Source organism: Pecten maximus, chromosome 13 (genome assembly GCF_902652985.1).
Source record: "Pecten maximus chromosome 13, xPecMax1.1, whole genome shotgun sequence".
In the NCBI taxonomy this organism is placed as follows: Eukaryota; Metazoa; Mollusca; class Bivalvia; order Pectinida; family Pectinidae; genus Pecten; species Pecten maximus.
This window is the reverse complement of record NC_047027.1, coordinates 31086001-31108419: the sequence shown is the minus strand read 5'-3', so window position 1 is coordinate 31108419 and position 22419 is coordinate 31086001. Positions and strand designations below refer to the sequence as shown.

General features: G+C 38.9%; 1 protein-coding gene across 1 annotated transcript in view; it reads left to right on the top strand.

Moving 5' to 3' along the window:
• Positions 1 to 21674, top strand: part of LOC117340661 (serine-rich adhesin for platelets-like) — a 30762-nt gene extending 9088 nt beyond the window's left edge. The window contains 3 exon segments of the mRNA XM_033902426.1: positions 379 to 1274; positions 1276 to 1875; positions 5966 to 21674. Coding sequence (XP_033758317.1) covers positions 379 to 1274; positions 1276 to 1875; positions 5966 to 11662 — 7193 coding nt within the window. The 3' untranslated portion in view covers positions 11663 to 21674.
• Positions 21675 to 22419: the final 745 nt, after the last annotated feature.

The following is a 22419-nucleotide window of genomic DNA, read 5'->3' as shown; positions in this document are numbered from 1 at the left end:
AGGCTTTAGTTGCCATGACAACCATACTGAAACAAATAGTGGCCTCTTTCTGGTTGAAATGTAGAGCCTATTTTAACTAAATTTGATATTTAAGTGGATTAAGTGGATTAAAAATACTGAATTGATAGTGGCCTTGGATTGGTTGACATTTAAATTTTATTTTGAAATGGATGGATTTCGTTACAAATTAGCAGATGATATGCGTGTTTTAATTTTTGATCTCAACACTTATCTGCATGGGGTTTTAGTTATCCTCAGGATGACAGTTCTAGCCTGTTATATATTTTTTATAAATCAATAGAAATCTACAGTTTAATTATATGTAAATTATATATGAATATAATGTAAGTACAGACAGGTTTTCTTTTTTTACCTCAGATGGAGGATATGTCGAAACTCCAGGTCAGTGGGGACAGAAAATTGGTCTTCCTGATCCCTCCGACACCTCCAATGGAGCAGGGACGCCCCTTAATGGATTAGGTGGACAAGAAGCTACACCCCAACCCTCCTCTCCTGCTCCACTATTAGAAAATGTTGACAATAAACCAAAAGGCAACAAGAAAAAGCGAAATACCATCAGCCTTCAGTTGGAAATAAAAAAACAACAATCACAATCAATGGAAATGTCAGCACAAGGGGTAGTCGGAAATTTTGGAAATGTTGCCATGAACAATATGATGATGAATCAAATGATGTTTGGCAACAGCCAGATGATGATGCAACAACATATGATGGGGGTCGGAGGTCAAGTGTCAGCTGGAAATCTTGGTCAAAATGCTGATTCAAATCCTGCTGAGATGGCCGGGGCTGGTCTTATACAGTTGGCCATGCAGGACGCAGGAATCACTCCAAGTACTACTGTGTCATCTGAAGAGAATGCTTCTTCCATTACAACACAAGCCAATTCTGATTCTGTTGTCCCTGCAAGTGATAATTCTGCTCTTGAAACCCTGGCTTCTATAGCAACAGTTCCCCAGACTGCTGGAGCGACGGGTTCATCTGCACCTGTGAGTCAGGCTACTGTGTCACCTCTTGTATCTCAAAGTGGATCGGCCATGACAGCGACAACTCAGGCTATTAATTCCAACATGCCCATCATGGCCACTGGTCAAAGTGGTATAGGACAAATGCCAACTAACAACAATGTGATGAATGTTCCATTTGTGAATGGCGGCCAGCAACAGTTCCCACCAGGCCTTCTACAAGGACAGCAGGGAGGCTTCAACACCAGCATCCCCACCCCACAACAACAGATCATGTTCATTAATGAGCAAGGGTGTTCCATGTATTGCTAATGTGCCTCTGGGAATAGACCCTAACTCTATGGGAATTCCAAACTTTCAGAAACAAGTTGTGGGGATGGACAAACCTGGAAACATTGGACTTCAAGGATTCGGAAATATGATGGTTCAAAAGGACCAAGGGATGACCTCGGACCAGGCACTCATAGCAAACATGAATCTCCAAAGTCAACAGACCTTCCAACAGACCCAGGGTGCTGTTGCTATGGGTACGCCAGGTATGGTCCAGCCTCAGATGCCCCTTGGACAGCAGGTGATGCAGCCAATGCATCAACTGACCGGTGGGCTTGGTAACCAAGGACAACAGGGTCTCATCATGCCTGTTAGTCAGAGTGGTAACTTACTGATTAATCCGACCAATCAGAACCAAGGACCATCTGGTAACCAGCTCCCTCAGGCTTTACTGCTTCCAAATGGGCAAATAATCCCTGTTGTAGCTAATCCCCAGACAGGAGTGAACGGTGGAGGCGGAGTCATCCAAACGAAACACCCAATGGCAGGGTGGGGGCCTTCAAGGGGGTGGCATACCACAATCAGGAGCACCCCAAGGAAATGTGTCAGCCTCTGGAGCCTCGTCTAGAATGTCTCTTCCCCCAGGTATTCAGGGCAGTTTGATTGCTAATGGAATGGATGGAACCCTCATGTCTGGGGGACATAACCAGGGAACAATGACATCCAGTGCTGGTCAGATACAGGTAAATAGCAACACTGGGTCCATAAAAAGGCAGATCACCTCAGACAAGGTGACCTATTGTGATTGTCTTCTGTCCAGTGTTTTTTGCAGGGTAAAAATTACGTTTTCGACTTTTTGCTATCATGATTGATTCGTTGTTGTACGTCATGTGCCGTGCATTAACTTTCAACATTTTTATTCAAATTTTCTTGTCAAATTGTCCTGTGTCCGTGGTCTGTCCGTCCATATATAATTGTTAAGCTGGTTATCGCTATTTCTTGAAAAGTACTAGAGTGATATTCCTCAAACTTTATGTATAGGTTCCCCTTGATACCTAGTTGTCAATTTCATTTAGATTTTTCATCTGGAAAAGAAAATGGCAGACAGTTTGTCATCTTGGATTTTGGATTTTGAGAATTGAAGTTTTTGATCACTATATTTCTTGATAGTACCAGAGAGATATTTCTCAAACATGGCGAGTGGGTTCCCTGTTGTCCCTATAGCTAGTTAAGCCAATTTTAGTAAGGGTTTTCATCTGGAGAAAAAAATCTGGCAGCCGGTCATCTTGGATTTAGAGAATTGAAGATTGTTATCTCTATTTCTTGATAAGTACCGGAGGGATATTTCTCAAACCTGAATAGGATGGTTTCCCTTGGTACCTAGTTGTGCTAATTCAATTTAGATTTTTAGTGAGAAAAACAAAATGGCCGACAGGTAGCCATCTTGGATTTTCGAGAATTGAAGTTTGTTTTTGTTTTATTATTGAAAAGAACTGAAGGGATGTTTCTCAAACTTCACTTGCAGGTTCCACTTGTTCTAGTTATCAGATTATATATAGAGAGGAAAATATGAAGGAAGTGAAAAGTAGAGAGTGGTAAATCAGTCTGACATAGAACCTATAAAGAGCATTCAGTCGTGGACACCAAGATCCCTCTGGGATGCTTTCTTGACATCTCATTCAAAACCCATGACTGATTTTGATGAAATTTTGCAGGATTCTTTTATAGCATAAAATGAACAAAACTATTAACTTTATGGTCCCTGCCCCATTGGACACTGAGGGGCAGGCCAAAAGGGGTCAAATTGACTGAGTTGTCCAAAATCTTCTTCTCAAGACTTAGTAATGGTAGAATCAAATCCTCACAGGGATCCTTTGGGAGCAGTAAAACTTTACTGTGGTTTTAGATCGGAAAATGATATTCATGTCCCCAAAACAAAGTTTGAGGACAGTCTGTTTTTGCTGTGTTTCTTAATATTAGCTTATGAATTATATACAGTCAAACCTCGATGATTCGAACTTCGTTGATTCGAATTTCTCGCTGTATCAAACTTTTTGCTTGGTCCCGAATTTCCTTACTATATAACGCTACTAACGAACCTATGTATGATTCGAATTTTTATAAATCGAAGTTTTCGAAGTATCAAACTTTTTTCATGGCCCGTTAGCTATGATGTCATAGGTAATTGACATCTCATGATTCGAACAAAAATTTACCTGTACTGACCACTGGACAGGTGTTGGTCGTGACACCCGCGGCAAGATTTCACACTTCTCCCCTAGATGCCCTGACTGACAATAGGGATAACGATAGCGTGTGTTGTCACTCCCGATCATGGGGTTAATTAATAATCAGACCAAATTGATTGATAAAAGGTGTATATAGAAGCCATGACATTTAATCACTCCTGTAAAACATTTCGGTAGTCGTATCTGATAATCTTCGCCGCCATTGAAATCAGCGGTCGGTGAGTAAATTTTACGGAACTATAAAACAAGCGGACCAATTTTAAACACAAACAATTAGCAATGTCTTCACTCATATTCAAAGTGTCACATTTCAAACTTATACATAAATATCCAAGTAAATCGATTATTTGTCATTCAATCATGCATTCTCCAACCGATCGGCATTCCGTATTTTATATGCACATAACGTAAATGCACGTGTCTTTAGCAGAAAAGCCTAACGACTTACGTAAGTGTGCATTGTACTTCTTTTGCTTTTAAATTATCTGTTAAACGCGATATAAGTGATTTGTAACCGATACATAGTTTGTTTAATTAATAAAATGCTTAGGTATAATTAATGAAAAGTATTTTTATTTTGTTGTGTTTGAGGTATAAATAACTAAACTTTTTGATGTGAGCCTGACAGGCGACGGTCAACACGAAGACACCGAGGACATGTAACATTAACATATATGGTCATTATCAAGAAAATATCGATCTATTGTCAACCATGAATAATTCGAAGTCCTGCTGTTTCAAAGTTTTTCTGTTAGTCCCTTGAACTTCGAAACATCGAAGTTTGACTGTATGTGGTATTCATCATGCATCCATCCCTCCATTTGTCAACTTTTCCTTTGAATCCCTACTTGTACTGAATGCTTGAATAGATTTTGATGAAATTTGGTCTGCAGTATTATTAGGCAAATAAGATCTATATAAGGTTGTATAAATGGAGAGTGTGGCTCCCCTGGGGCTGGAGGGTGCACATGGGGTCCAATATTTTATTTATGGAGGTAATCATTTAAATCCCTACTTGTCTTTAACAAGTGAATGCATTTTGATGAAATTTGGTCCGGAGCATTGGCCGAAATCAGATCTAATGTTGTATAAACAAAGGATGTAGCTACCACTCTTAGCTTGTGACAGGAGAAAACAGGTACCAGGCTGGGTCAATAGGGGAAATATAGCAAAAGAAAACCCTTTTTTTCAAGAATGACAGGATTTGGTCCACCTGAAGTTTAAACCATTGATTGGAGAGGCAGTTCAACAGTAGAAAATATTTGAAATACCTGGTATAACTTAAATTAGAATATTTTCCCATAATTACTGAAATATCCATATTTGTTTTTATTAAATAATAATTAAGTCCCCAAAATGTCAAGGTTTAATTCAAAAACTATTTGTAACAAACCAGATGTAAAGCATTAATAATAATGATCAACTCTCAAAAACAACTGAGGTGATTAAACAAAATGGCCACCGTTTTCTGACTTGTGATTGGTTGAAATACAAAAATTGTCAATTTTGATCAAATTTGCTATTAATGTGTATCATGGGGCACCAAACACTTTCGTATCCTAGGTTTCACATTATGACAAAATGACCGCGATTTGTGGAAACTTAGATATTATCTGATTTTAATGAATTTGGCATCAAATTTGATATGTAAGGCATGCAAGCGGACAGTACAAGTGATCATGATCACTACTATATCTCCTAAAAAATGATAAGGTCTTCAGGTGATAAACATTGTAAAATGGGTCCCTCCTCCATAACTCTATGACGACAGGTAATATTTTGCTCTCCTAGTCTGAAGGAGCAAGGTGAGCTTATACTGTACATGGCATCTGTCATATGTCTGTCCGTTGTCCAAGGTGAGCTTATACTGTACATGGCATCTGTCATATGTCTGTCCGTTGTCCAAGGTGAGCTTATACTGTACATGGCATCTGTCATATGTCTGTCCGTTGTATGTACATCAACAAATTTTTGAAAATTTGACTTCATGTGACTGGAAACATCACAAGGTGGTAGGGATTAAAAAATAATTTACAAATAGTGGGACTTACCCCAAGGGAACTGAGGGCCGGGCCAAAACGGGATCAAATGTATTGAACCAGAAAGCTAATTGTTAGTTATAAAGGAAAGTGTTGACTGCAATGCATCATATATTCAGTGGCATATCCCAAATAACTGGGAAAAAGTATTTCTAATATAACTGAAATCTGAGTGCTTTTGCCATAGTCACTGAAATATTGAGGTAAGCATTGTTAAAAAGTATTAGCTACTGCCACAGACAAATTTGAATTGTATTGAAAATAATAAGTTGATGGGTTTTTTTTTGTATCATAGATCTAGATAGATGTGAAATTCTGTGATACGTTGAGTTATTACTGAAAAGAAAATAGTAATAAAGAAAACAAAACTTTTTGATCCTGATATAATGATGAGAGAATAAATAACTTCTTTTTTGAATTCTAGGTTGGACAGCCTCAGGTGGCCTTCTCCCATCAGTCCTCCAGTCTGGGCCTCTTGATGACCACTGCCTCCAACCTCCCCAGCACTACCGCTGTGGCCAACTCCTCAGTGTCCCAGCCACTCTCGGAGACTGGACAGACTGGCAGTGTGATTGACTCCGTGGCAACAAACAAAGGACAGGCTTCGTCTGTAACATCTGGTGGAAGTGGTGGGGTCACGGACACCAAACAAGGTCAATGTCAGATACGGTTTCCCGACACTGATACCCCGGATCAGGCGAGAGGATCGCAAATCATGATAAAGTCAACAGGATCAACAGGAGTATTCCCATCAGTATCTGATAGCATAGCAATGCCTACAACTTCTGGACCACCAGGTAATGCTGGCATGCCAGTGGGAATGCCAGCTCCACCTAGTGGTGGAATGGGAGCTGGAGCCAATGGGCCAATACTTCTTACCATGAATCTCAATGGTCAGCCAACTAGTGTTTTAGTTGATCCGACCACCATGCAGGTTTTAGGAACTGTTCAGAATCCTCAGCAGTCCTTGCCACAGACCCAACAACAGTCAGTTGGTGGTCAGCAAGTACAGGTTGCAGGTCAACAGGTCACAGGTCAAACAGTCACAGGTCAGCCAATGCAAGTCACACCACCAGGAAATACTGCACCCAGTAAAAAAAGCAAGAAAAATTCACAACGGGCCATTTGTCCTAAACCATCCGCCAAGAATAAATCCGGGCGTAACACTGAAGGACAACTGTTCGGAAATGAAGATGAGGACCAATCAGATTTGTCCACACAACCTCCACCGCCAACTAAAAAGTCCAAATCAAAGAAAAATAAAACCATGAAAGTCACAACAGCAGCAGCAGCCACTGCTGCTACTACTGAAGGTACAACACCAGATGAAAGTGCTACAGACACCACAGATATTTTAGCAAAAGCTGCAGAGTCTATCTTTTCCTCCGACATCTCGCCCCCTATTGGTGGGTTTTATAACCCGGCTAATGAAGATAACCCACTGCAGATAGACACCAGTGCAGGGGACACAGAGGAGGATCCAGAAGGAGGAAGGACACCCAGAAAGGATGCTGATGTTGGTACAGGGCCATCTGATAGAATAGGTGGAATACAACAAGTGAAAGAACTTCATATTGGAGGTGAGGGGTCCGATATTCTCAGAAGTAGTCAGACCTTGTCTCACCAACAGGTCAGTGATGTGTTAGGAGTAGATATGATGATGGCTAGTAGGGGCCCTGGTGACATTCTTTCTAGCATCACAACTACAACATCAATCCAAAGCGACCTTGAAAATCTAGGAGCTGAGAAATCCTCTACTAATGTGGACAGTAGAAGTGGCATGTTTTCTCCACCATCACTCACTGATACAGTTAAGAAACCAAGTAAGAAATCAAAGAAATCAGAAAAAGAAAAATGTAGTACACCAGAGAAAACCAAGGTTAAGGCAACAGAGGATGAGATTCAGAATACAGTGAAAGAAATCATGAACTCTGTGAAAAACAATACCCCTTCACCAACGGCAAAGAAATCAAATAAAAAATCTTCAAAGAAGGTGCCTCCAAGTGAAAAGCAAACCACAATACCAGCAAAACTAACGGAATCTTTGGAAGCTGAGCCTGTCATCGCTTTTCCTGATACCATCATATTTTCTGAGAAAGAGTTGTCTGATGTTTTAGATCAAGTCGAGAACCTTGGCTCTTCTTTGAGTGACAGTTCGGTGAGCCCTCCAAAGAAAAGTAAATCAAAGAAAAACAAGGCAGAAAATATGCTTAGTGATAGTGAGCCAGCAAGTAAGAAGCAGAAAAAGGGATCATCACAAGAAAAGAACAAAGTGTCCACACTCACGAAAAATGTCAGTAGTAAGTCTTCAATGTCTGTGTATGACTTTGATGAGGATGGACAAGAGGAATTCTCGTCACCGCTACGATCTCTGCAGACCAAACGTAATTCCTCCATCAGCAGTGCTCCTGTCTCAAATGATCAGTTGAATAAAAGTGCTACATCTGCCCCTATCAATGTTTCCAGTGTATCACCAATGCATGTTGGAGAACATTTACCATTTTCATCGCGGGTTTGCTCTACTGAAGGTCAATTGTTTTCATCACCTAATCAAACTAACTTCACATCTTCACCTCGAGAAACATCACCTGGATTTGTAGATGGTTCATTGACAGAAAGACCTCTTTTTGATACTCAACTGCCCCCTCCTGTAAAAGAAAAGAAGTCTAAAAAGCGCTCAAAGACCAAAAAGACAAATAAATCCCAGGCACCTAATGCTACGATGAGAACTTCACCTGAAAAAGATATTTTATTAGAATCTCAAAAGAAGTGCACAGTGCCAGAAAAAACAATACCCAGTGTCGAGTCTATTGTTTCCACAAACCAGTTTGAGCATACAGACTTTGATGAATTTGAATCAAGCTCCAAAAAGAAGCAGGGTGATATTGTAAAGATGAATATTGATTTATTTGAGAAAAGTCCAGATTCATCTTTAAAGAAAGGTCAAAGTGAGTGCTTGGGTCTCGAAACTAGAACTAGTGAGAGTGGTCTATTATCATGTGTTCAAAACAGTGTTATGATGGATGAACATCTTGTGCCCAGTGTGCCCCACAGAGATGTGGAGGAACCACATCGGAACCCGTCTCCCCCAAACACGCTGAGTGACTCTGTAGCTCTCACTGACCCCGTCCACATCTCCACACACTCTCTGGCCTCCTCGGAGAACTCAGACATAGACAATACAATGAACAGCATACTTGGTCTCTCTGCAGCAACGGCATTGTCACCTCATATTATATCGCCAGGGCAACAGCAGCAACATGTACGGGTCACCTCACCACAACTTCAAACGCCCAAATCTGCCTCGCCTGTGTCCATGACATCACCCCAGCAGCAATCACTACAGCATTCTGTGTTAATGTCTGTGGCTAGTAGTGAACACTCTGTGTCTCGTGCCTCCTCAGTTGCCTCATCCATGACAAATTTCTCATCTCCGGGTGATTTACCATACTCTGCTGAGTCTCTGTTCAATCCCTCAGCTGACAAGCCTACTCTTTCTACAGCCACCAAGCCTACATCCTTAGCAATTTCCAGACAAGACGGTGACAAATCAACTCATGTCCTATTTGAAAAATCTCCAATGGGAGCAAAAGCACGGAATGGCATTTACTCGGCAGATAATTTTGTACAGACTAACAAAGATGAAGTGTTACGGACAGATAAATCGACCAATCAGGTTAATGTGATAAGCCCACCTTTATCCAGCTCACTAAGTCGAATAGGGAATGAAAATAGTTCTGACGCTTTTAATTTTGCTAGTATAGGACTGAACCTAGCAACGCCTACAACATCAACGAGTTCAATAATGGACAGTCTGAACATGTCTCCCATCATCTCTACGATTGCCAATACATCAGTAACATCTTCATCTTTCACATTTACACTGTCATCCGTCACTTCAACATCGACAACCTCCAGTGCTGGAATGACATCACATGACAATCAACAAAGTGTTCATTCATACCCGTTTTATTCGCATCAATCCCATCACCATTTGCCATCATCATCAAATGTGTCAAACCTTCTGAGTAATTCAAATCAACAACAGGAACAACAACAGCAGCAGCAACAACAACAACAACAACAACAGCAGCAGCAGCAGCAACAACAAGCCTCATTAACCATGCCAAATTTTGATCTTGATCTTGGAAATAGTGTCACATCTCATCTCGGACATCAACAGAAACGGACATCAAACGACACAGTTGCAGCACCTCATATTCAGAGCAGCCAGTCTCAGCTCTTCTACGGTATGTCAGGGGGCAATCGTCCCAGTTGTTCAGTTCAGAACCAGCAGAGGGAGCCACAGGAGCAACCTCCAATGATTCCAAACATCACGGTCAGTTCACACAACCCCATCAGTAAGTCACAGTCGGAACAGATTCATAATACTCACAAGCGCATGCAGGAGTTGGGCCAAGGGTCAGTGCATAGTGGACCCACTCCGGCCAAGACTAGTAACACAGACCACCGAGGGAGTGACCTTGGGGCGATTGAGAGACAGTTTAGTATAAAGCCATCTAATCCTGACCCCCGTGGTAATGATCTAAACGCCATGGACAGGCAATTCAACCTCAAGTCCTCAACACAGGACCCTAGAACAAATGACCTTGGTGTGATGGATAGACAATTTGATATTAAATCCTCAAACCCAGATCCTCGAACAAATGACCTAAGTGCAATGGAAAGACAATTTAACATGAAATCATCAAATCCAGATCCTAGAGGAAATGAACTTGCTAATATGGAAAGACAACAGTTTAGTATAAACAATGTTCAGCCATTTTTCGCTCCCCCAAGCTTCTCTAATGCTGGTTCACAGTCAATGAACACACATCCACTTCGACACCCGCCCTTGAACTCGGTTGAAGAAAGGTCAGGTTTGACTGGTGCTCGAGCCTATGAACCCATATTCTCACCTCACACACAGGGCTTTAATCCAGCTTCGCAGGGTTTTGGTGGTAGTCGATATGACTCTAATGTAATGTTTTCTCACCAGCGAGAAAGTTCTGGTGTTGTGGTCGGAAGCCAACCGCTGAGTCACACACCACCTATTCAAACAGACGGTCGCAAGTCGGCAAATTCACAAAGCTCTAGTGCCAAATCAAACAAACAAAATAGTAGTCAACAGTCTCAACACTCAGTGGCTCAGCAGCAGCAACAACAGCAGCAGCAACAGCAGCCGAGATCCATGAGTGGTCCTCCCCCTCATACTGTTCCTACTCCTCCCCATCATCCACCCTCTCACCGACCCACACCTCCACAAGCTGGCACTCAACCTCCCCCTCCCCACCAGTCACAAGTGTCTCATTCGCGACAGCAGAAATCAAGTGCTTCACGTTCAAAACAGTCGCAGAAAAAGAGCAAACAACAGCAGCAGTTGTATAGTGAAATTGAAAGCCCATACCCCCATGCTGCTATGTTTGAGGCGAATAGAAGTTTGACACCGTTTTTTGGACTTCCTCCTCAAAATCTATCTCCTCCTGCAAGGAATATGCAGAACGAAGGGCCAGGATTGTTTCCAGCAAACCTATTTGGTGCAGGACCGCGACACACTGCAACTGCCTCAATGCCAAAAAATGCAGAAATAAGTGCTTCCTATAATCCGTTGTTCCCACCTGGGCGCCCCCAGAATGGCCTTGGTTTGAACTTCCAGCCTGGGTTTGGTATGAACACTGTTCATGGTGCCATGTCAAACACACCATCAATTACACCACATTCTGGAAGTGTCACCGTTACTCCCCATATGTCAAATTTTAGTCTAACAAATATATTCTCTGATGTGAACAATTCTTCACAAAATGATTCATTAAACATTTCGCCCATTAAGTTTCCTCATTCTAACTCAATAATGCCACATCAAGGAATGGATCCGAATGCCCTTCAGCATCCTCATCACCAGGGCGGGTCTATATACCACCCACATAACAGATCACACCCACCCCCGCCAGTACTACACAATGCCATGAGTATAAACAGTATCCTCGGCCAGCACCATCATAGTTTTGAGACGAGAGGTGTGCCTCAAGGCATGAACACTTCTGCTCCTCCCTTCCACGGCCCAGGTCATCCACCATCATTTGCTATGCCACCTTTAAACTTTTCTATGCATGACCCTTGAAGAATTAAGTTTTTAGCTCACTTGGCTCAATAGGCCAAAAGAGATTATGCCATGGTGTTTCATCCGCGTCAATTTTTTATTCAAGCAACTTGTTCAAAATAACCAAGTGGTCCAGTGACCTTATATTGTACCTGTAGCAAGCTGGGATGAATGACCTTGTCCTATTTGTGGTACTTTCAAGGTCACAGCTGTCAAATGTGCTACAGTCTTCAAACTTCTTCTCAATAAACAAGGGGCCAAGTTACCTTGTGTTGGGCATGCAGCACGCTAGTATAAAGTGTTATCACTTACCTATGAATTACCTAGACCTACTTTCAAGATCACAAGGGTAAAAGATGTCAAAATCCTTAAAACTTCTTCTTCTTAATAACCAGGAGGCCTTGTTACCTTATACTTGGCCTGTAGCTATATATATATAGCATGTCAGGATGAAGGACTACCAGATATGTTCAAATGACTGACCTTGACATTTGTCTAGGGTCACATGATTTGAATTTGTTTAAAATCATTGAGACTAAAAATGCTTAAGAGTGATGTCATTTGACCAGTGATATGCTGAGAAATTCAAGTGAATGGACTTGGATGAATTTTCAAGGTCACAAAAGTCAAAGAGGTTTTAAAATATTGAAAGAACTCCATCCAAGTGACCTAGGTGTATTCCATAGAATGTGTTTGTTGTCAACTACATTCATACTGTATATGTGTACTACTGTTCATGTAATCATGTCATCAATGTATATTATACTATATGTACAGTATATCTTGAAATAAAGCCCACATCAATTAAATATCAGACTTCTACTTTACAAAACAAGCTCATAATACTTAACAAAATCAATGTTTCACCTTAACCCTTTCAACCCTAAGAAACTTTAGTGGACTCTGCCATTCTTTCATAATTTGAAGTCCAATATGGTCAGTAGGGGTGAAAGGGTTAAATTAGCTTCTCAGATTAATGCCAGGTGAGTGATATTGGGGCTTATGTCTTTGTATATTAAATATTTTTGTTGAAAGAACAAATGCTTTTTGATAAATTGGACAGTTCTTCATTAAGAATGTCAGAAATTCAACTTTTAACAAATGTCCATGTTCAGAGTGTCACTAGCTGGTTAACTGTGAGATTAACTTTTAATATAGTGTATTTGGTTTGTCTTGTTGTACTTCAGATTTGTTAGGTCACCTAAGACTCGAGTGACATATTCTAAATGCATTTTGTCTTTTATGTGTCATCCAAAATTATGAATTATATGGTCTAAAGCCGCCAAGGGCTTGGAGACAGGGCAAAAAGGGATAAAATTGACTGAAATTTTAAAAATCTTCTGATCAAGACCCAAATAAGGTAGAATAATATATTTTTCATTGATGAGTCTAAGTCGCTTTACCCAATTTGTGAATTCCATGACCTGGGGTCTCGTGTTTCCCCCTGGGGAGTGGGTAATATTTACTTTAAGGAAATCACATTTTTAATCATCATTTTTTAGATCGCCATTGGAAATAATTCAAGCATGCTAATTGGTCGGGTAAAATCGGTCGAATTGACTGAAATCTATTAGAACTCGAAGTGGCCATTAAGGCCCATGTTATGAAAGTTTGACACAGTCTAAACCAATTGAAAAATAACCATGAGATATTCAATTGTTTCCATGTAATTAGTTGTTATTGTCAACAAAGTAAACTTTGCCATGATTTGTGTGGTATAAACTGTTGAATTTCAAAATACCTCTTCATTTATGATTTTTTTCTCTTAGTTGCTACATTTACTTTATTGTCATTGTCTTTATGACTAGTACATTGTGTGGATCACTATACAGACATAATTTTGAGATTTAGATGAAATCATGTGTTGTAGAGAATAATACAGTATGAATACAGGAATTCAATTAGTATGAATACAAAACAACATGCAAGCATTAGTTCATGGTTCATACAGATGATAAAAAGTGCTGGAATTTAGGGCCAATGCTGGAATTCGATCGTGAGTGCTTGAATATTACAGGAATACTTACTGTAAACATACTTTTTTCAGTTTCTTTAAAAATGAGTTATTTATCACCAGAAAACTATAAATTTAATTTCTGATGATATCCAGATTGCGATGTTCAGTTATTTTTTAAATGTACAAGTGCAGTCTTTTTTTCATTTTTACCACGCTTAAGACAGAAAATGCCTCTATTCCCTACAAGTTTGGACATAAAATGCATCTGAAAAATTGAGAAGTACTGGAAAAGTGCCGGTATTTTGGTATAAAAAATCTGCAAGAACCATGTTGTTTAAACAGTTTTTTTTAAAGGGCCTTTATTAGTGCGTTCATGATGATATTTCTGTAAAATCACATTTCTTTGGCATAGTTGAAAATAATGAGAATTAATAGTATGAGACAGTAGTTTGATTTTTGTGCAATTTGACTGACTGACCAGAGTGGCCACATGGTTTGACTGACTGACCAGAGTGGCCACATGGTTTGCACCAAAAATAGTCAAATTGACAGAAATCTTCTCCAGTTTGAGAAAAGTTAACAAATACTCTCCAGTGTAGGAAAGTTCTTAAGGTGCTTTATCATAGATGTGAATTTTAACACCCCGGGGCTCAAATGTGCCTCAGGGGAGAAGTGATATACAGTAGATATTGAATGGTTATCCAATTGAATATAACATATATTTACGAGTACGACAATATGGGTATATTCTGTCAAATGAGTGAAATGTATTTTTTTATTTCATTTTTATAAGGACCAAAAAGATTTGGATTGCCATGACCCCTAGATTACAGAAAATTGATACTGTTAGGTATATTTTGTTTTATTTTTTTTCAATCATAAATATTTCCAACTTTGATGCTATGATGATAAGTAGTTAGGCCAATCCCTAGGTGCTGAGGAGTGGGGGCCAATTTAGGTAATTTTCAAAGATATTTACAGCTTCCTTATTTACACACTGACATGATAGATTTTAATCATCTGTATGGTAGATATTCAATAATATTAATATTATTTAATTAGGTGTTTTTAGTACTTATGTCGTGGCGCAGCATCTGTTTTCCATCATCTATCTGTCATCTTTTCCTAAAAATCGCTAATTTTGTATTAATGGTTGATCTGCGTACATAGGGGTTTGAGGGGCGGGACCATATAGAGGAGAGGAACAAACGTCATATAAACAGCGAGTCTGCTCCCCTGGGTATATGAGATGAACAAGGGGTGTGGCCCGATGGGGAAATATAGAAAATTCTTTGAAGTCCTTCTTGTGTAGGAATGGGAGGATTAAGTCCTTTAAATTAGCCTGAAGCATCAATGGGGGAAGGGGAATCAATTTTGTATCAGTCCTGGAATTAAACTGTTATGACATCATGAAGCATTATTGTTCAGAATTCAAGAAAGAGTCATCTGATCAAAGGTCAAGGTCCTACAGAAGCTTTCCCCCTTAGCTGTGGTATCATTGGACTAGGTCTCTAGATTAGTGCGAGGTCAAATTGTTTCTTCTTTCGTATTCTTCTAAGGTCATCTGTGATGATGTCTCAAATCTATTACAATCATCATTGTCCATCATTGTGAGTCCTCTGTTGTGCATCTGTAAACATTTCACATTTTCAAGTCCTTACCACTAACCAATAGGCCAGGGACCAGATATTGGGTCAGTAGTATGCTGTCATAAATGGCCGCCTAGTTTGTTCAAATTTTGATCTGCTTTAAAGATCACAGATGTCAAATGGGTTAAAATCTTACACAACTTCTTCTCAATGACAAGGAGCCCCAAAGTGATGATAGTGTTCCAGTAGGATCCTGGGATGAAATACTAACAAGTTTGTAAAAACAAATGACCTTGACCTACCTTTCATGGGTCATTTGTGCTAAAATATTCAAACAACTATTTCTCTGTAACCAGCAGGCCCAGGATCATGATACTGTGTCAGTAGCATCCTGTCATGATTTCGAAATTTGTTCAAATGAACAAACCTTAATTAACATTCAGGGTTATGGGTCAAATTATTGAATAATTTGTTTAAGGGGACTGCAATGGGTTTCTGATACGGACCAGGAATATGCTGGGTTGAAAGGCTACACAGTTTGTCAAAATAAATACATTCAGCCTTACTCTTATACTGAAATGAGGAGGTATTCAGCCGAGCAGTCATAAAAATGACATAGTAGATCAACTTTAAAGTTGGATTAGTAGCAAGTGAGAGATACGCCCATTAGGCCTCATGTTTTTGATTTAATTTGTATTCACTTATTCATATTTGGATAAATATGGCACAAAAGAGTTGTTTGGTAATTTTGATATTTTGTTTGTATTTGGAGGAAAAAGTTTAATATGCAGTTCCTACCTTCACTTATTTGTACACAGAAATTTCCTGATGAAGGTTGTTTTAAATTTCGACTTTGAAATGGATATCTATTTTACGTGAAATGGTTGTAATACAAAAGCGTAGAAGGTTGTTTTGCAAATCTTTTATCATTAAGATGGTATGTGTTAGTTAAAACTCAAGTTTACCAGAAGTTTTAGGTCACCTGAGTGAAACCCCTGAACTAATGAAAATGAAATTTTACAGAAAGCTTCCATAGCCAAAGGTCTACCAAAATTATGAGTTATATGTGAAGGGTCCAGTGACCTCTTGTTAACAAATCATTGAAATTGTGTTCCTGTTGTTGTCCTGTGGAGGAAGGGTTGTAGGTGTTATACTGTAATTAATATGTCTGTCAATCAACACGGTTTACCACTTACTCCTCCTAGGTTAGGATACTTTATAGCCCTTTGTAAATGTGGTGTGAGTGAAATGCTTATTGTGGTAATGACTCATTATCTTTGAGACAGTATTTGTATTGGAGTATTGAAGGCATGGATATAAGCCACACTTCTGACAAACTATAGAGGTCATATGTCCTCTACATCTTAGCCTATCAACCCTGTGTCCTCTACATCTTAGCCTATCAACCCACTGTCCTCTACATCTTAGCCTATCAACCTTGTGTCCTCTACATCTTAGCCTATCAACCCTTTGTCCTTTAACATCTTAGCCTATCAACCCTGTATCCTCTACATCTTAGCCTATCAATCCTGTGTCCTCTACATCTTAGCCTATCAACCCTGTGTCCTCACATCTTAGCCTATCAACCCTGTGTCCTCTACATCTTAGCCTATCAACCCACTGTCCTCTACATCTTAGCCTATCAACCCTGTGTCCTCTACATCTTAGCCTATCAACCCTGTGTCCTCTCTACATCTTAGCCTATCAACCCTGTGTCCTCTACATCTTAGCCTATCAACCCTGTGTCCTCTCTACATCTTAGCCTATCAACCCACTGTCCCCTACATCTTAGGCTATCAACCCACTGTCCTCTACATCTTAGCCTATCAACCCTTTGTCCTCTACATCTTAGCCTATCAACCCACTGTCCTCTACATCTTAGCCTATCAACCCTGTGTCCTCTACATCTTAGCCTATCAACCCTGTGTCCTCTACATCTTAGCCTATCAACCCACTGTCCTCTACATCTTAGCCTATCAACCCTGTGTCCTCTCTACATCTTAGCCTATCAACCCTGTGTCCTCTACATCTTAGCCTATCAATCCTGTGTCCTCTACATCTTAGCCTATCAACCCTGTGTCCTCTACATCTTAGCCTATCAACCCTGTGTCCTCTCTACATCTTAGTCTATCAACCCTGTGTCCTCTACATCTTAGCCTATCAACCCACTGTCCTCTACATCTTAGCCTATCAACCCACTGTCCTCTACATCTGAGCCTATCAACCTTGTGTCCTCTACATCTTAGCCTATCAACCCTGTGTCCTCTCTACATTTTAGCCTATCAACCCTGTGTCCTCTACATCTTAGCCTATCAACCCTGTGTCCTCTACATCTTAGCCTACCAACCTTGTGTCCTCTACATCTTAGCCTATCAACCCTGTGTCCTCTACATCTTAGTCTATCAACCCTGTGTCCTCTACATCTTAGTCTATCAACCCTGTGTCCTCTACATCTTAGCCTATCAACCCTGTGTCCTCTACATCTTAGCCTATCAACCCTTTGTCCTCTACATCTTAGTCTATCAACCCACTGTCCTCTACATCTTAGTCTATCAACCCTGTGTCCTCTAATTCTTAGTCTATCAACCCTGTGTCCTCTACATCTTAGCCTATCAACCCTGTGTCCTCTACATCTTAGCCTATCAACCCTGTGTCCTCACACCTGAGCCTATCAACCCTGTGTCCTCTACACCTGAGCCTATCAACCCTGTGTCCTCTACATCTTAGCCTATCAACCCTGTGTCCTCTCTACATCTTAGCCTATCAACCCTCTGTCCTCTACATCTTAGCCTATCAACCCTGTGTCCTCTACATCTTAGTCTATCAACCCTTTGTCCTCTAACATCTTAGCCTATCAACCGTGTGTCCTCACATCTGAGTCTACATCCTGACTTAATTAAACCTATTGACAGCAATGTTTTAACTGTCCGCTGAGATTTTGATATCTGTCTTTTGATGGCTGTGAGTCTCCAAATCAGATTGTTTGTGTTGTACTCTTCTAAAGAGGATTATATAGTAATTGTATTTCCTGGCATTACATAAGATTTTTACATAAGTTTGCTTATTTTTTTATTTTTTTTTATGTAAATGTTAAAGACTGCATCGTAAGTTTTATACTGGTTACGCTTATATTTATGGTACGTTGTCAATGGATATCAGTCCCCTTCACTTTAGTTAAATTTGATGTTCTGTTGATGTAGCTCGCATCATAGTTAAATTTGATGTCCTGTTGATCTAGCTCGCATCATAATTATAGCGGATTGAATCATCAGTTTGAGGTATATCATTAATATATTCAAATGTTACTAACAAGTTTAAATTGCTGCAGAAATACTAATTAAGACATAAATCTATAGAGCCCATCCCTCAGCATATTTCTTCACGTTGGAAAGTATGGTTTATGTAAAGATTTCCAAACACCAATTCATTGGCTGATTCACTACAAAAATACTTACTTTTTGACATTTCCAGTGCAGCACTTCATTAGGCTTTTTGACATTTCCAGTGCAGCAATTCGTTAGGCTTTGTTCAGGGAATTTCTGGTGGTCAGGATACATGGCATGTTACAGCATTGCTAAAGAGTTCCTTACTCATGCTTATTAAACATTTATAAGTTAATGAATGTTGATTTGTAAATGATATTCCAATAGGGTTATTATTTTTGCTAGATTAGTGTTGTCAAGGAAATATGTACAGTGTAAAAAGGAAGTGTTATTTCTGTGATATGTTCTATATATAATATATATATAGCAAGGAAAGGAGGCAGCTCTGAGGATTTCAGCAATCATTGCTAGAAAATTTAACAAAATCAGTATGTGTATTATATGAAGTGAAAAGAAACAACTAGGAATTTTATTTGTAGATTCCCGGTCCTGAAGGACGGTATACATGTTAGATTCCCGGTCCTGAAGGACCTGGACGGTATACATGTTAAGATTCCCGGTCCTGAAGGACGGTATACATGTTAGATTCCCGGTCCTGAAGGACGGTATACATGTTAGATTCCCGGTCCTGAAGGACCTGGACGGTATACATGTTAAGATTCCCGGTCCTGAAGGACGGTATACATGTTAGATTCCCGGTCCTGAAGGACGGTATACATGTTAGATTCCCGGTCCTGAAGGACGGTATACATGTTAGATTCCCGGTCCTGAAGGACGGTATACATGTTAGATTCCCGGTCCTGAAGGACGGTATACATGTCAGCTGTTGGGACGTGGCTTTGTAGATAAGTAACTGGTCTATATATTACTATTACTATTTCTATTTCCAAATGCTCAATTTTATTTATTAAATGTTAGACTGTATAGCCATAAACTGGGTAGTGTATGTATATATAGCAAACAGCCTTTTCTCTTTTGTATTCTTTTGTGTATTTTTGGTATTAGATTTGCTTCTCTGTTTTAAAAAACATGTTAAATATTTTATTAGTCCTAAAGAGAGAACAGAATTTTGTAAGTATTTTTGTTTTTGTCTTGTCTTTGATCTTTTGTCATGACAATGTATTAGAATACAATTTAGAGTAAGCAGTTTCTGTCAGAAATATGTACTTAAAAGTCAGTAATAACTCCATATTATGATAGTTTGAATTTGTTGTTCATTATTGGTAATAATTTGATTAGAATAAGAATTACTTTCCATACTTTCCACTGTGAAAATGGAGATTAAAGTTACATATCTGAAAAATGAAGGTAATTAACCATGGTTGAAGCAAGCTTTCAAAAACCTTCAGTTTTATATTTTGTTTATGCTCTCAGAAGTTTTCAGCATCATAATCACTTACTCTCTCCCTGGTCATCAGTCCACAAGTGGCAGTATCAAGATTTTACATTCAAGTTTTGTATATTGGTTCATTGCTTTAAAGTATGAGTCCAACTTTAACTAGCCAAACTTAATCTTTTGTTAGATCACATAGTGAAAATCTTTATTTGTGGAATATCGTACAGATTTTTTAGTCCGGTGACTCTTGAATTAAGCGATGCTAGGTAACTTGACTCTAAAATGTTATCGCCAGTGTATTCCAACCAAACCTGGAATAAACATCACACCCCATCTTAGATAATGTGTACTATGATTTTGAGAAAATTATGTTAATTCTCTAGTTTACTTAAATAGCAGTTCATTGTCAAATTTAGATAGATAATAGAATACAAAAGCAATGGTCAGAAGATTATTAATTATTAACTCTAAATATCAAACTGAAATGTTTCTAAAACTAGAATCGACTTTTCTACATGAAGCTTGAAGGTTTGTTTTCATTTTTTTTTTATGAAACTTCTCAATTTATTTATAGTGATTGTTTTTCAACTGAAATTGCATGAATTGAAACTTCTGAAGTAGTAGGGATAATTGGAGAAACTAAAATCACTGCAATCCATTTATGATAGTGAATATAAAATTGGATTTATCAAACTAACTTCCCAAGAATTCTGTTATACGACTGGCTATTCATCACCTCTCATACATGGGCCAAACCTACACTTATGGTGCTTGTGTGCTCGCTTTTTTAAGTCCTCAAGATACAGGACAAAATAGAAGAGGTTCCCTCATAGAAGCTACAGTTTTCAAGGGCAAACCTATGTATAACTCATTCTAAAAGTGCTTACTTATGTATGCTTTTCAGGTCTGAAGGAAATAGATCCAAATCATTGCTACTATACATAGAGCATTGGTTTTTTGTACTGCACCATTTATCAAGTCGTTTCAACACTCATCTTACATTTTGTTCCACTTGAGTTTTCCCTACAAATCTCTAGTCTCCAATAGTTTTACTTTATGGAGTATCATTTTAACTTATGCTGGCCTAAAATGTTTGAAGGATGTGTTTGTAATTATGTTAGAACAATACTGGCAAGAATAAAAAGTTATGCTGTCGAAATGTCAAACACTAAGCCACTTGATTAATGTGATTGCCTTTTTTTTAATTTGATCTTTTTGTTGTACATGAAAATATTATTTGCATGCATTACAAAATATGCGAATTTGACTATTGCATCTTTTAAAAAAAATCGAACCTTAAACAGGAGCTCTTGTGAGTTCATTAAAGTTTCAATGTGTTGTCAAGGTGTAGAATTGTGAATTTCATTTTCATTCTTTTTTATAACAACATTTTTCATTATCATAATAATAATTAATGAAACATTTGATATATATGTACATAGTGAAACATTCTTTGACATACATATTGAAAATATGTATAAAACTATAAAATTGTGAATTTTATGGATAAAGTACAATGTATATATATTACAGTAGATAGCAGATATGTGTTGAAATACATGTTCTGCATTCAAGCAATTATGAATGATGTACATAGCTATGTATTTTAGATTTGTGTTAACAAATTTGAAATGATAATTATTATGACAATATCGTTGATATGATACAGCGTTGTATTTGGTTTTATTTTGTATTTGATGGAAATTATGGAATATTGAAAACATATTTTGTATATCACAAGATAAAATCTATGTATGAATTCAAAAAATACCAGTGTCAGTTTTTATTTACGTAAGAGCACCTGCTTTGAATAGTTACATCTAATACCTGTTTTTGAAAGGCTGTTTGGTTCCAAACAGAATACAATCTATAGTTACCAACCTATGTAAACCCCAACAAACAAACAAAGCCACTTTTCGCTGCTCCCTTTACTGACAGTCTTGTACAGGTTTTCAAAGAAGTCTTGAATCCAGTTATTGAATAAGAGATATGTTGGGATGCAGTAGATTCTTAAGAATAATCAAAGGATTTGTGAGATATGATATGCTCATAAATCTCCTTACAAAAATATTTCCTATCAAATGTCAGACCTACATTTGAGTACAGCTTTTAAGAGTTATCCCCCTGTTAGTGTTGAGATATATAAGATGTAGCCAACAAACAGGCACTTGGCTGAGAGGGAAAGGGTATGATGTTGACTGTCCTGGTGGTCACCGGCCGGTTTGACGGTCTGTCCGAGTAGGACATGGGGAAGGACATTGGAGATTAGCTGACCAGACAAGGTGTGCTTGTAAAATATGCCACTACGGACGGAGATGGTACTAGTGCCCAAGGCCTACAGGAAGCCATGCGAGCCCTACATCCAATGTGGAAAGTGGAGAGACTGACCGACCCGACTCACATAGGTACAGCAAAGTTCGGGAAATCTAACAGTGCTAAGTTCAGCGACTCCATGTTTCCCGGACGTACAGATTTATGAGGTCTCACTCACAGGTGTTCTCCCAAGACCTGAG